The sequence below is a fragment of the Sipha flava genome, unplaced genomic scaffold (assembly GCF_003268045.1).
Source record: "Sipha flava isolate LNK unplaced genomic scaffold, YSA_version1 106_pilon_pilon, whole genome shotgun sequence".
Classification (NCBI taxonomy): Eukaryota; Metazoa; Arthropoda; class Insecta; order Hemiptera; family Aphididae; genus Sipha; species Sipha flava.
In genome coordinates, this window is record NW_020271721.1 from 109,663 (window position 1) to 126,533 (window position 16,871).

The 16,871-nt window shown below is 24.3% G+C and overlaps 2 protein-coding genes across 2 annotated transcripts in view; one reads left to right on the forward strand and one right to left on the reverse strand.

Moving 5' to 3' along the window:
- LOC112685193 (lysosomal-trafficking regulator) overlaps window positions 1-14,163 on the reverse strand; it is a 28,812-nt gene extending 14,649 nt beyond the window's left edge. Inside the window, exons 1-8 of the mRNA XM_025557013.1 lie at window positions 13,389-14,163; window positions 13,172-13,260; window positions 5,840-5,990; window positions 3,806-4,080; window positions 1,590-3,727; window positions 1,414-1,509; window positions 640-797; window positions 424-557 (exon numbers count right to left, since the gene is read on the reverse strand). Coding sequence (XP_025412798.1) covers window positions 424-557; window positions 640-797; window positions 1,414-1,509; window positions 1,590-3,727; window positions 3,806-4,080; window positions 5,840-5,990; window positions 13,172-13,260; window positions 13,389-13,490 — 3,143 coding nt within the window. The 5' untranslated portion in view covers window positions 13,491-14,163. The remainder of the gene's footprint in view (window positions 1-423; window positions 558-639; window positions 798-1,413; window positions 1,510-1,589; window positions 3,728-3,805; window positions 4,081-5,839; window positions 5,991-13,171; window positions 13,261-13,388) is intronic.
- Window positions 14,164-14,491: 328 nt separating this feature from the next.
- LOC112685011 (replication protein A 70 kDa DNA-binding subunit-like) lies at window positions 14,492-16,792 on the forward strand. Its single transcript, XM_025556768.1, has 8 exons — window positions 14,492-14,623; window positions 14,738-14,785; window positions 14,882-15,084; window positions 15,148-15,351; window positions 15,547-15,706; window positions 15,774-15,954; window positions 16,009-16,121; window positions 16,333-16,792. Exons 1-8 carry the CDS (start codon window positions 14,591-14,593, stop codon window positions 16,552-16,554), a joined length of 1,164 nt encoding a protein of 387 aa, XP_025412553.1. The 5' UTR covers window positions 14,492-14,590; the 3' UTR covers window positions 16,555-16,792.
- The last annotated feature ends 79 nt before the right edge of the window (window positions 16,793-16,871 follow it).

Genomic DNA, 16,871 nt, shown 5'->3' on the forward strand with positions numbered 1-16,871 from the left:
TAACCAAATATATCATATAATCCAAGAGATTTTTTATATTATAATAAGTAGTAACTACAAGAATAAAAAGCTAGAGGTACGTGAAGGGACTTTTAAATTAATCAAAGGAAGATAGGAAGCACCAAGGTACCATATTCCAGATTTTGCAAAACTCTAAATTAGCATTAACTCTTCTTCTAACAATGATATAAGACAGTGTCTCAACATAACTAGGGAATAATCATGAAAAGGATGATTTATCTTTTATATAAACCTGTGGAAGTTAAAATCTGTTTCTGGGCATGTTCTAATGACAGGAGTCGGTACCTGTATATGAGTACCACAGGACAGTTGCATACTCCAATAGGGAACAGACAGTTTAAATTGTAATATCATATAATTTTATTAACAGTACTGTTTATTATTTTTATTATAGGTACTTACTTATCAGATGAATCAATATTTATCCAACTTTGAAACTCAATATCTGCTTCATACCCTTCATCTCCTGAAATACAATCGTCATCATCATCAAATGGCACCCAATCAGATTTGCCTGGTGTTTCTATCTCCAATAACTGTTTAAATTTTTTTAATTAAATTCAATAATATAATTATTACAAAAAATTTTCAGATAAATATAAAAATAATTGAACATACTCTAGTTAAAGATTGAGCAGTTGTTACTGAATTTACAGCTTGTCGATTCAAAGATACAGTAGCACACTTTATTAAGGAGCTACAAACTTGTTTAATTCCAATATGGCCTTTAGATAGTGCTTCAATTAACAAATCTTTGACATGAGAATCCAATGTAACTTAAAAATGATAAAATGATGTAAAAAGAAGATTTGGATGGATAAGTTTCTATTTTTAAAGATGATTAATATAGTAAAACCAAAGTATTTTTTTGGTAGGTTGAACTTTTAGTGTTCTAACTTAAGCAAATCGCTATACCGCAAATTATGTCTTTTATTTTTACTATGTAAGCTATTAGGAAAATAAAAACCATAGGCGTAAATAGCGGAGGGGGGGGGGGCTCTTTGGCTTAGCCTTCTAGAATTACTATAGCCCTTCTATAACTAATGATTTTACTATATGTTTTGTTATGACGTAAAAGGATCCAATAAGACCTGAGCTTCAACACCACTATTTGCGTTTATGAAATGATACTCATTATAGTACCAACTAAAAAACATTTTCTATCAAAAAAAATTATAGTAATAATAGGAGAAATAACTGTGGTCGAAATCAAGTACACGGACACAAGAAAAAACTCGCATTATAGGAAAACTTATAAACACCTGGTTTAGCTCATAATACGAGTATAATAAAATATAAACTTCAATAAAAAATAAAATAAAAAATAAAACACTAATTTTGAGGTACCTAAATACATTTAGATATATTAAGATACTTGTAAACTATACTTACTTTTATTTTCGAAAATTGATAAATTCAAGACAAGTAAACATTCAATAAGTTTTAAATTTATAACATTTTTGTCTTCGAGTGTTATTTCATCTATGCCTAAAAACATTAAACAAGAAATAAATATACCAAATTATACTTTTAATAAATTAAAAAAAAAATAGCAGAAATCGACTGACCTTCCACAATAACTGGTCTTGTTAAAAGTAATGATACAATGGATAAAAGAGTGTCATATTGATATACAACTGATGAAACTTGCAAATAACTTCGAATTCTAGGGCAAGTTAATGAAAGTCTAGCTAAACATTGAAATAAATCTCCTAATCTAGTTATAACACTGTTATAATCATGATACTGATCTTCAGATTTAAATGTAATTTCTTCTCTTAAAAAATCTGATAAAGCTGATAAACTATATTTAAATTTCAAATTAAAATGTACTGACTGAGGTTTTATTACATAACTACAAAATAATTCAACTAAATTAAATACTGCAGTTACAATAATATTTAAATCTTCTGCTTGACTATCGGTGATTAGAATTGGAGTAGATTTAATTTGATTTAAGGTCCACATTTTTGACATGATTTTTGTTTCCAACACATTACAAGATAATTTAGTAAAAACCGGATTAGTTATTAAATCTTTTAAGTACCTTACTCCATTCATAGAATCAAATTCTGATGTAAAATCTAGGGAAGCTAATAGTATGTTAAATACATTTAATGAAACATTGATTAGAAAACGATCAACATCGTTTTTATTTTCTTTATAGGACTTTTCGCTTGTTTTAAAAATTGGATAAAATATACGAAATAAAATGACATGTTGAACATCTTTTATAAATACTGAAGCATTTTTTGACAAATGTAATCCAATTATGTATGATAGTTTAGGACTAGATCCAGTCAACAATTTTCTAAACAGTTCAAAAGTAATCCATTTTTGTTCTTTTTTATTTTTATTTTTTTCATACAAAATCATATTACTTTGTGATGTACTTTCATCTTCACAACATAACTTGCAAGAACTGTCTCTATATGCAACTCCTGTGTCTCGATACAATGTTTTCTCCATAAGTTGTAATATCATGTAACTCTTTTTATAGTCATGGTCACCAACCATTTTTAATAAATTTGGTAAAATGATTGGTAGTGGAACACAACAACATGTTCCTATAACACTAATTGTCTTAGCCAAATAAAACCATAATTCTTTATCTTGACTGTCTAAATTGATCATTAAGCGAATAAGAATCATCGACAAAGAAGTAACACAACAATTTTGACCGGTATCTTGAGATGAAACTATGCTACTTACATAAACATCTCCAAACAGATTGTCATGATGATGAAACATAATTTTTATGCAATGTCGATGTCTGATTTTGTTACAATGCTGTAAATGTACCATACGTTGTCTTATCTTTTTCATGTTCAACACTAATAAACCTAATAAATTTATAATTATTTTAACATGGTTGGTAGACAGTTCTGAATCTTGATCTCGGACACTAAGAATTATTGAAATACATTTTTCTACGAGTTTCCCACGTTGACAGTCAAGCATTATCCGAATTTGCTTCAAAAAATGGAAATGACTGTTATATGAATGACATTCAAATAACATTAATGAAAACATCATCAATAAAGCACTTAAAACTCCAAAAAGAATTTTTTGAAGGCATGGATATTCTTTGATCTCATTTATTCTTGATTTTTTCACTAGATTTTCCAATATTTGCAATAATAAAGGTACAATACCTTCCTGAGTAATCGTTTCATTAATATTTGGATATTGATACAGCTTTTTTACAGCTAAAACCATATTATACAACATTTTGGATTGTATTATGTCATCATCCTTGTTTCTAACATCAAACTGTGATAGACATAGACTATCCAATGAGAATTTCATAACAATAAATGGTACAAATTGATGACTATTTTTTAAATTATATTTTAAAGGATTCTGAGTACCAAATGACAACATTTGGGTTAATAAATCTAAAATTAATAATTTTATTTGATTTGGAGTTGCAATTTGACTGGTAATAGCTTTAATAAGTTCGTCATAAAAGTAACCAGGATACATATTTCTTCTTTTAGTTAAATTAATTTCTTCTGAATCAGATTCATTATGTTCATCTTCACTACGTACAATAGAGGTAAAATAATCAAAATCCATTCGATTAAAACGAATACGTAATGTGCTAGGAGACTTAATTGAATCTAATGCAATTTGAGATTCTGATTCACTAGATTCTTCAACCATTTTAGATTTCTCATTAGCTTCTACAGATTGAGATTTAAACCTATGAAAATATACAAATTAATATAATAAAATTGAAATTAATTAATTTTAAAATACTTAATAATTATAAGTAACACACCTATTTGCTGATACAGAGCTTACTCGACGAGATCTTGGTATACTTGGACTTGATCTGTCATACATGGAGTTAAGTTGAATTTTTGATCTTGATTTCATGCCTTGGCATTTTGTTAATTTTATTAAGTCATCAAGTTTTAAATTAGTTTCATCTGGTGGTGAAGTATAGGGGTTAACATTTTTGACATCATAATTTATTTTTAAATCAGTATCATCATTAAATATTTTAAAAATGGAAACTAGAATATTAGCCAACTCCTTTAGCTGTTGAACATCCTAAAAATAAATAAAAAATAATTAATAAAATAATAAAACTAGTTTTATTTATAAAAAAAATTATTAGGTCAGCAATTGCTTCATTTACTCTGAACTCAAAATCCCATACATTCCCAACCTCTCACTACTACAATTACACATTCAAACACTTAAATCTCATAATTTTCAACCTCTCATCCCTTTTACAATTTGATCACCCACCACGCTGTCTTAAATGAAAATGGCCCACAAACCTCCTTACTTAACATGTGAGAAAAAAAATACAGTAATAACTATATATTGTTTAAAATTGTGAAGCGGTATCATTGGACCCCCCTTTCCATCAAGCTGTCCAGCCCAGTAAATCCTTTATTATTAATACTATACTGTATTATTTAATATAGATTGTTTATATTCATTGTAGCTCTAAAAAAAAAAAAAAAATTAAAAATAAATAAATAAAGAAAGAAAAGAAGAAAAAAATAGATAGTATATGATGAAATTGAGTACATTAACACATTTTTTTCTCTTACTTTAGTGTTATGACACCTGTAAAATCCCAATTATATTATTATTTTTTAATCCATGGGAACTTTAGCTATTGAATGTAGTATGTATAATGGAAGAGAATTGCAGGTTTTATTTTATCAATCAATAGGTTAGTATGTGAAGAAGCATGGTGATTATTGGTAGTAATGATACCGGGTGGGCGTTTAACTTAAAGAGACCATACGTCCCATTTTTTCGCATCTTTGTCCCATTGTCCCCAGGAAAATTTTTAGGACATTAAAATGTCCCATTTTAAAAATAGTAGTAAAATTAACGATAGTTAATTTTAATCTAATTATTGTTCCTACCAGTATTATATTTAACTATTATGTGTGCATGTAACGTGTATATTAGAGATGTAATGTATATTCAAATATCAGTATTCGATGATACAATACCTATTATTATTAAACGTTTTGTGTTGCGCGAAAATTTAAACGAATAATTTTCGTTGCGTATTTTATTATAGCATCGAATACTGATATTCGAATGGTCAAATATTCAAATATTTGAATTATTTACGCAAGACCTATTCGAATACTCAAATAATTCCCATCACTGATGTATATACTGTATTACTGCATGGATAACGTTGAACAGAATCGGGACTATGTGATGTATCGGAATATAACTACACTAATAAAAAATAAAAAAAACTTATTGCGGCGAAAGATGTATCAATATGGACGTATTAATCAAATGTGTTTTAATACTGCAAGATCAGTGCTAACAAATATTATTTTCATAGTTCATTATTTTGGTAATACAGTAATCATGGACCGTTTTTTTTTTTATATAAAAAAGTTGTTAATTTAAATAAAATTTAATTTTTTTGTCTCATAAAACCATAATAGTACATTATTTTATTAATAATTGTAAAATAAAAAAATTTGTTTTTAATCAGAATGATTTTTTTTTTTTTTTGTCCTGTTTAGACTAGAAAAATATATGATCACCTTAGTTTAACCTCTCAGTACTAAACAGTAACTTTGGTTAATAAACCCCCCATCATGTCCATTCAGTCATACTAATAATTTTTAATTATTTACCTAATTTATAATTTATATAAAAAATTAAAAAAACATCAATTACAAAAAAAAAAAATCTTAATATATATTAAATTTATTTTTTCTTAATCTCTATGTATATTTTACAAATATTATTTCATACATTCATTTTATATACAAATTTAAAACAAATTTAGTATGATAAAATAATTATGAAATATTACTTGAGTGCCAAGCAAATGTAAGACTGTTAGAGATCTCCATCCTCTTTCATTCAAAATATATTTCTTCAAACTAGATAAATCTTCTTCGCCAGACATAGAACATACATGATTAATATCTAACAGTAATTGATCCACTATTGCATTGGATATACTAAAAACAAAAATTTAATTTATATAAAAAAATTATCAGATTTCATAAATTTATAAATAAATTAGCAAAATTTAATAATACATTTTAATTTTATAAATATTAAGTACCTATAAATCTACAGTTTTATTTTTTTAAGTCTAAATACAAATACCTAAAATAATTTAATATGTAATGAAAATATTTTAATGTAATATATTACATAATACAGTCAACAATAAAAATCTAAAATTTCAAAAGACTAAAAAGTATAGATTATTTTAAACTTAATTAACATGACTAAACTCACAGTTTAAAATAATTCTTTTTAGCTTAGCTGTCAAAAATACAACATTTATTTAATCATTTGAAATCTAATACAATAATCTGTAATTAATAAATTATATATACAATTATAATAATGTGTAATTAGTACTTTAGCTTATGCTCTTTTGTTTGCCTAAAAATGTTATTATGTATAAATGAGCTCATGAACTAAAAAAAGTTGGATTACACTAATTTTGGCATTTACAAATTAGAATAGATAGGAAATATCTTGTTATGTTTTTTTTGATTGAATATTTGAGTTTCTACATAAGTTATCTACTTTTTTAAGAGGCCAAAAATCAGTAAAGAATAAATAATGTTTTTCATTAACTTTATAATTATATTAATTAATTAAATTAAATATTGTTTATATTAAATTCACTGATAGCATTGACTACTATCAATTTCTTAGAAAAAAATTCAAATGCTAGAAAAAAATAGGTTTATGAAATATTTATTTAAAAAGGAAGGACACAGTAGTTGCTATTGTTTTATAAAAAAAATGTGTACTCTTTATACGACTTATAAGATCCAAATACAATAACTCAAAACGGTATTAATAACTAATAATATAGGAGTGTAGAATTTTATTAAACTATTAAAGATAATAAAATTATATTTTAAAAAAATTATAAAATTTTAAGTGTAAACATTTTTGTTACTCATCAAGACTTAGATATAAAGTTTTCAATTCTAGGTAAAAATGTATAGTTATAAGATTATGGAACACTTAAAAGAATATTTGGTATAATATTTTTATAAATTACATATTTTTATGTATTACTTTAACTTAAAAGAAGTTATAACACTTCGTTATTACTACAAAATGTGATCTCATATATAATAAATATAACTAATATAATAATAACTAATGGTTTCATTATAATGAGGATAATTGGTATATAACATAATTAAATATTATTAGTTTGACTAAATATTTTTTATGTATATTTATTTCATGAAGTTATGAAAAAAGTATGTATTTTTATTAACAATAACAATTAAATAGTAAAAAAAAAAGTAAGCAGACAAATAATATGATTTGTATAATTGGCCATCTTTGGACTTCTGATTGTAAATTATAAAAACTAGATAAAAGTTAAGACATAATAATAAAAATGTAACAAAATCAGGCATTGATTTATTTTGCATTAATTTATTCTGATGCAACAGAATTATCTTGTTACATTGAACGGGTATAAAACATTTTATTTAAATATTTTTTTTTTTTTTTTAACAGAAAATAAGTGTTTTGGTAAACAAATAAGAAAATTGTTCATAGTTAAAAATTAGAGATAATTTAAAATACAACATAAAACTTGTATTAATTACATAATATCTAACATCTATAAAATTAGGGTAAACATAAGTTATTACTTCTGCTACAATTCTAAGTTTATAAAAATTAATATTTAACTGTATAAAATATATATCTTGTTATCCATCACTATATATTTCTAATTGAATACTTGACAATAGTTAATATACAAATTATAGCTGTTTGTTAATTACAAACAATTGAGGTATGTTGTATGTTTTATGAATTTATTTATTTAATAATTTATAACTACAAATGTAGATTTGTGTTTTTAAGAATCTCCTTGTGAGCTTTCATTTAAAAATTAAGTCTATTATTTTGTATACATACAATTAATTAAATAATTGATAAATTATTGAAAATCAACTTGTAGTTATTATTTTTAAATATTGGTCAATATTTAAAACGGATAATTAACTAATTTTACAAAATAGCTTATAAATACTAATACATAATTTACTTTTTAAGTCATATTCTTGGAAAAAAAAAAACAGGAAATAAGTTTTACAAATACTTCATAAATTTAATAATAAATAGTAGTACAAATATATTATATTTTTTGATATGAATTAATGAGTAATACTAATTAATAAAAAAGTTTTACATTCATTTTTTATTTATTATTAAAAGGGCACAGAATGTGTTATGCGAATGACCTTAAACAATTTTATCTTTTCTGATATCGTTTAACATATGAAATAATTAATTGTTCCTTCTTGAATCTCATTTTCTGGTGTATATATGTACTATGTTTAATTAATTTTTTTTGATGTTTAATTTCATCATCCATATTTTATACATATAATTAGTGATATAACTAAACAATGCTAAATTTAAACTTAATAATATTAGTTGCCAATTTAATAGAAATTTTACCTATTTAATTTAATACCAATTTTATTACTACAATGATGTTTTGTTTAAATACTTTTTTACTCTAAATAACTAAAGACTATACATTGAGAACAGTGATTACTTTCTCGAGTAATTTTTTTTACATCACTTATTTTAACATAAGATAATGGTATATCTATATATTATAAATATAAACTAAGAATGTTTGTTTGGGCATGTGATGAGAAGAGAGGAAACAAATACAGTAGGAGTTATTATGAAAATGAACATTGTAAGGAAAAGAGGAAGAGGAAGACTAAAAAAATAAATGATTGGGAACAATTGAGAATGATATGAGGACTGTTGATGTGTGTGTAGAGGATGTAAAAAATCAAGACAAGTGGACATTTAGGACATGGGTATTCGACTCTAAATAGTTGGGAAAATGGTAAAAAAGTATAAGATTTATTACAATATATTATAAATTATTTAAATATTTTAACTGTTAGTTTAGGTGACTTACACTTAAAAAAGTAACGAGTTACACCTAAAAGGAGTAGAAAACTAACAATTGTCTTACTGAGCAATGTTGGATAATTCAGCCAGTTAATAAATATGAATAAATAATATAATATAGACCCTGAGATTACATATTATTGTTGTCTTATCAAGGCTAGATTAAGTAGGGTTTTAGCTCGAACGGCAGCCTAGGAATTCAAATCAGCAAATATCCTAAAAATAGTTGGGCTATACATGCTACTATGACATATTGATGACTATTATATTGACTTTTATATTTATTAATAGTATGTTTTGTTTTAAAACTTTTATTATTAAGATTAAAAAAAACTTACAATTATTTATTTTTGATTGAAAAGAGGGTTTGGAAAGATATTAATCCAGTTTTGCGTACAATTTAAGAAAATAATAAATTTAAATAGGTTGTAAGACTTAAAACATAAATATATTTTATTTTTTAAAATAAATATAAAATTTTTTTGGAAAATAAACACACTTACTTTGTTTTGTTAAATACAAATAATATAAAAACATTCATTAATTATCTAATTCACAATATTTTGATTTTATTGATAACATTTATTAAATAAATTCTAGTACTAATACAGTTAACAAACATTTTATAAAAAAATATAATACACATATGATATATTATAATGATACACAAATAAATTAGAAATATTATTTATAGTAAAAATAATAACCACTTATGCTAATGTTTTAGCACTTGATAAATTATAACTTTATTTTTTTATTATTATTAGACATACAATCTGTATATATTAACACATGCATATACAGTGTATGGGATGAAGTGGTTATTCTAAGAAGGATTAGCTGATTTTATTTTATAAGAATAATGTATAAAAAATTAAGGAAAGGCTCATATTTATAGATGGTTTATACAAGATGAATAAGATTAGAATTTTAAGATAAGACTTCTAAACAGTTGTTGACAAACAACATAACAAACAACTAACATATTTATCTTTTAAACCCTTTATTAACTTAAATATTATTTAGTTGAGATTAATTTGTAATAAATAAAAATAGTTTTACTTAATTAATTGATAGATGCAGTAAAATAATAACAAATTGTATAACTAACTTGATCAAAAATATCTTAAATATAATCCCAAACATGATAAAAATGAAACCCCATTTAATCAAATGGATATAATGGTTGAAAAAGTAACAAAAACTTTTATACAGTTGAGTCGCTATAACTCGAAAAGCTTGACAACTCGAATTGTGTTTTATTCCCTTAAAAAATTTTTCCCCTATAAATTAGTTAGATATCTCGAAGTGAATTTTTATCCCCTTTCAACTTCGAGTTATTGCAACTCGACTGTATATAGTTTTAATATAATTAACTATTTAATAGTGCAAAACTTATTTTTATAAAATTTACTCCAACTATTATAAATATATACTCACACACTGAAATAATATGTAATATACATAAATAGAGATTGTAAAATGCATAGTTAAGATTTTAGATTTAAATTAGAACTGTAGGAATAGATCCACAGACCACAATCCCTGTGTTCCATCTACACTCTAAATTATTATAAATTATACTGTAACATTTGCCATAGTTTAATTTAACCGTTGCAACTAGTGTAGAATGTAATATTATACTTTATTGGTCATCCTAATGGATTTTCACTTTTTATATAAAATTAAATTGTATAAAACTAAATTGTTAAGTGAATTGAAAACTTTTTTTTTTGTATTAATCAAATAAATATAAAATTTTTGTGAATTTTATTTGATTTACACATTTTACCAGTACCCATATTTTGTAAAATAACTAATGATTAAATTCGGATGGGTTAGGTCATCTACCTGAGTATTAAAAACGTTTTACATAGTTAAATAATGATAAAATTGATTAATTTTCAAATAAATACAAGCAATCAACATAAGAATGTTATTAGATCATATGTTATCAATTTATTATACCATTCATGGCCAATTGGATAAACGTATATTAAATAAAATACTTTAAAACATAACATTTATTTTTATAAAAGTAACTTAAACTGTTAATTTAACTGAATATTTTTTACTGAATATGCCATTATATATTTATAAGTATATTAAATAGCAATTTTTTTTCAACTCCGGATAAAAAACTATTTATAATTATTTTAATAGTTTTTAGAACATTAATTTCAAATTTGTTGAATAAAAATGAAAAATTGTTTTTACAATGTGATTAAATACTGGTATAGAATATATATTAAAATATAATAGTTTGATTATTTTGCATCAGTCTACAATTCTATGGTCAGTCTATCATTATATTGAAGTTAAAAATACAAAATTGATATTAATGAATACAGATTTGACATATTGTAAATTTTTAAGACGGAGAAAACACATGTGAGCATGTGAGTGTGACGACTTTTTAAGAATTAAAATTACAGATAAATTTAACAGTTTCAAAATAAGATTACACTTTTATGGTTTAAATTTTTAAATAGGTATTACTTCTTTAAAAATTAATAATAATATTATATAAACAAGTGTAGATTAAGTTTTATTAAAAGTAATTTGTATGTTTTTAATGGTAATTTATAAGTTTATGGTTAAAATTAAAATATAAAATATTAATTGATATATATATATATAGTGACAGCAAGATCCTTAATTGTCCGTTAAGCTAATGATGATGATATATATATATATATTCACTGAGGTTTTGTAAAATTCATGAAATAGTTATTTGGCTTTAAATATTTTTAAGACTCATTATAACAATAATATAAAAGTAACCACCATTAACATGGTACTTAAATGATTTAACGCTAAGTGTAACAATATTTCATATTGATTTGATCCTAAAATATTATATGATTCCATCACTTGACAATCATCTTTCAAAATTATCTTAATAACAGAATAATAAAATAATAATATTAAAATTTGAACACAGTAATATTCACAATATTTAAAATAATTTTAGGTGGTGTGCAAGTTACAAAACAAGTAGCTAGTTATGCTTCTTTACAATTTTTCAAATTTTTTTTTTTTTAAGTACTCAAAAATTGTTTTAATTATTAATTTATGGTTATATTATGAATATGAAGATGTTACACACCAAAAATAACTATATAAAATATATCAATATAAAATTAAAATTATCGGAATCCAAAATTGATTTTGTAATAACTATAAACATATATAATAATAATATATACAATAACTATAAACTAATAATAGTTTATAATTATATTAAAGTAGTTTATCCAGGATTTTATTTAAATATGTCAATAAAATAATTAAATCATTGATATCGACATTGCTTAACTTATCTAATATGATTAATATTATCAAAGGCTTCTTACAGATTAGGGTAAATTATGGACCATATACAAATAAAAATTAAATTAATTATGTATGATTTATAAGTTATCAAACAAATGAATCAATGAGTGTATATTTCATAAACTCTAAACTGAAAAATTAATTTTAGTATATATAATATTACAAAGTATTAAAATGTAAAGTAAAAATTGTATTTAATTTAGGTATATGGATATAAAACAAATCAGAAATATATTAAAGAGTTTAATTATTTAATGTTTATTTTATTTATGTTTTCAAACTATTTATTATATATTTTTCCTTTGGATAGTATAATATGAATTATATACAATTATTATTAACTTATATAATTTTATTTTATTTACTTATTTCTTAATAAATACATTTTATTTTTTTTATTTTGTGTTATATAGAAAATAAAATGTTAAACATATGAGAGTAGCTACAAAAATGAAAGTTAAAAAATTCTGCTAGAGAGAGCACATTTTATTATTATTATCAAATTAATAGTAAAATATCAGACAGTATAAAATAAATTTTATCATAATTAGCTATTAATCAAATTTTAGAAAACCAAATATATTTATAGAAGTTTATTAAACTGTTGAATAATAATTTATGAATTAATAGTAAATTTTTATAGTATTCACTCAATTAGGTATTTATTTATATGCATGAATATTTCAATCAGATGATTTAACATTTTTTATAATAAATAGTATTTTCAGAAGAAATAAAAAAAAAAAATTAATATAAAAATAATCTATGACAAACCTTGAATTCATAATAAATAGGATATTAAAAAAATGTTTGGAACAGATGTATTTTATCAAACACGAATATTTCATAGTAATTGAATAAAATTGAAACTCACTTTGCTTTTGGAATATCTTCTGGCACTCGTTTAACTTTTTGGTGTATGGACAGTATTTCGCATAGCAGTAAATCAAACCATGCAATTCTCTGTAAATAAAAAATGAGTGATACTGTGAGTCACAAAACATTGATGTTTCAACTTTTTAAAATTCAAATATTGATTTCACACGTCATTTCATTTCATTGAAACAAAAACATAGTTAAGTACTACTTACAAAATCATTTTTCAGCGCATTTCCCACAATATCGTTGCATTTCAAATAAGCCTCCCAGAAAACGTCTATCCTTGACGGTTTTAGAGGCGTTGAATAATCCATGTAACCACAGAACTTTGTGGTGATCTGCGACGGCGGTAAATGGTTGTAACGCACAACACTATATTGATCTATTTGATCATTCGCTTAAGATTTATAATAAATATCGACACCGAGAGATATAGGTTATTGAATTCTAAAAGTTGATTTTAGAATGATATTGAGACACGTTGAGGAGAGAAGCGGAAAAAAATCAGAAAAACGTGAAAGATGGCTCGACCAGTTATTATGTAACACTCGCCTAGGGTTCTACCAGAGATCTCAAACTATTAAATATTGTTGAACGTTTCGGTTATTGGCGCGTTATCACCGCACGGCTATCTCAACATATCACGTGACATAGCTTATCAACGTAGAGCGACGGGTTTGTTTATAACTAACCTAAACGGTGCACCGAGAACTTGTTTTGGTTCGCAATCCGGGACATTGTTCCGCGGCCAGTATACACGACACTACTTGCCTACATTATGTTATTATTCCATACATATATCATTGATTATAAATATTATAGATTGTTCACTGACCGGTTTTTCGATGGATTGCAAATTAATTCTCAACAGGCACTAAATTGTAAATAATTTAATATTTAATATCGACGTTATAATGATCGAGCAATACTCAGAAAAACCCGGTTTTCAATTATCACCCGTGTATAAATAATATTACCAATCATACACATATAAAGGCCAATATTATGTTTATATTTTATGTACATTATTATTATACTATATAATAGTATTTTACCTGTAAAAATGATTAAAAATGACAGAGAAAGAGGTATATTGTTATTTTACCGGATGTCCAATAAAGTAATTAAGTTCTAAAAAGGATTAATTAAAAAAAATGGAAAAACACTCAATGTTATTTTTTTTATTAAGCAAGGTTTATTAATTATAATAAAAAAGTAATAAATATAATATATTATACTATAAACTATAAACTTTGGGTGTTAAGGCGTCTGTTATCAGTGTTTATCATGAACACATTTCCCGCGATTCCCGGTATTTTCATCTTATCAGATACTTCCGGAGCTTGAGCAGATCGAAATTTGAAAATAAAAATAAATCACCGTTCACACTTCGGACGTTCGACGTGAACCAATAATGACAATCGTTCTGACAAATGATTCTATCAACGTATGTAGTACACCATATTATTATTACAAACTAGACATTACTCCGTGTACCTACTATAAAATTACCTAAATTTGTTCGAAAAGTATAACAATATTGTTTGTTTTTATGCTGTAGAAACTATGCAATGGTGTTAATGTAACGCAGCCGATTGTCCAGTTGCTCGTGAGTGTGATTTTATTTGCTTTTTGTTTGCTTCGGCTCATCATAGTTATAATTAACGCACAAGTGTGTTTATGTTTCTCTTTTATTCATTTAAAGGGTTATGAGGCAGTATTATTAAAAAAAAATCAAACAAGATATCGTTTAGTTTTGTCAGATGGTGTCCATATGAATTCTTATTTCTTCTTGGATCCCAAATTAAACGATATGATTGTAAAAAAGCAAATAAAATACGGTACGATCCTCAGTATTGATCAGTATAAATTTTTAGATGGAAAAAATTGCAAAGACCACAGTCCAAGGTTAACTTGTGAAAGTTCACTTGCCTTTATCAAAAAATACATATTATTATGTTTCATTTGTAGATGGACTATATATATTGAAAAAATAGCAGTATTGGTTCATAGAAATGTCCTTGGTGACCCACAGCCGTTAATAAATATTGAAAAAAAGAATAAGCCGTTGTTAAATTTAAATTTGAATGAATATCCGAGTAGAATGTTCAATAGTATAGAACAATTGGAAAATAATCTTATAAGTGTAAAAGATTTAAATAAACAACTGAACAGGTAACAACAACTTAATAATATGTTTTCTACTACAAAAAACTCAAGGATAGTTTAAAATTTTTCATTATTGAAAAATGTTTCTTTTTGTATGTACCTACATTTATGCTTTTGTCAAGTTCTATTCATACATACAATTTTTTCTATGCCTAGTTTTTTATTATTTTCCAAGTTATAAAAATACCTTTATTATTTCAGCAAATGCACTTCTGTACTAAAGTTAACAGTAAAAAAAAAATATCCAATCAATACACACAGCAAATGTAGAGTTTTAAATATGAATTTGGAAGATTCCACAGGGATGGTTCGTGTAAGTGCATTCAATTCACTTTCTGATATAATGGATGAAATATTTAAGGTATTTTTTTATTTCTTTATTTTATTTCAGATTTGACAGTATTCTTTTTACTATTATTAATTTTTAGGAAAATAAAACATATTATATAACAGATACTATTTTGAAATTTTTTGGAAGTCACTTTGAACTAAAACTTCAATCCTATTCAGTTGTAATAGAATGTATCGAAACAATTTTACAAAACATACCATCGATTAACACATCTGATTTTAATATAATATTAGACAAAGATCCAAATACATTTTGTGGTAAATATGCAGATGGATATTATGAATTTAAATTGTTAATTAATTTGGTTTTAGATTTAATTGGTGTCTGCATAGAAATCAGTGATATTGAAGTATGTGGTAACTCAACTGCTCAAACAGAAATCGCTAAAAGAGAAATAGTATTGATTGATAAATCTATGGCAACAGTTGGTTTTTGATTTTTATTAATTTTAGATAATTTAAATTAATTGTATTGTACTGTTAATTTAAATATTAACCATGTTATTGTGTTCAATTATAAAATATTTTATTTTCCCCTCAAAAATCAATAATAACATGGTCTCATATTAACTGTTATATATTTTTTCAAAGAAATTTAACATATTGTGATACTCATAAATACTTTATTTAATCCAGGTAACTTTAAAAGTATGGGGTGAACTTGTTAACAAATTCGAAAAACAATTTATTGATAATCCGCTAGTAGTAGCGGCTAAGAAAACTGTTCTAAAACAGTTCAATGGGAAGAAATACTTCTCATTGATTAAGGACAGTGTATTGTTTGTCAATCCAAATACAGCTGAAGCCCATAAATTAAAGCAATGGTATAAAGATTTGGGTACCATGGAAGACTTGTAATGTAACTTGTTATGTTTCTGAAAATATGTTCCTCTATTAATATGTACTTATGTATGTAGTTATTATTTTTATTAAAATACCATTATAATAATTATAATGGTATTTTAATAAACAATTATTGTTGTAAATTATTTTAGTTTGGCTAGTAAGAAAAATTCAATGTTATAAAAAAATTTATCCAGTGTTAAAATCAAATCGGGTATATCGTCGTATGTGTGTAATTTTTAAAGTTTGATATCCCAAACGTCGTTTTTATCTTGTTATCTATGTTAAATCTTCATTTATCAATTTTATCACATTTTATCATCTAACTTAAA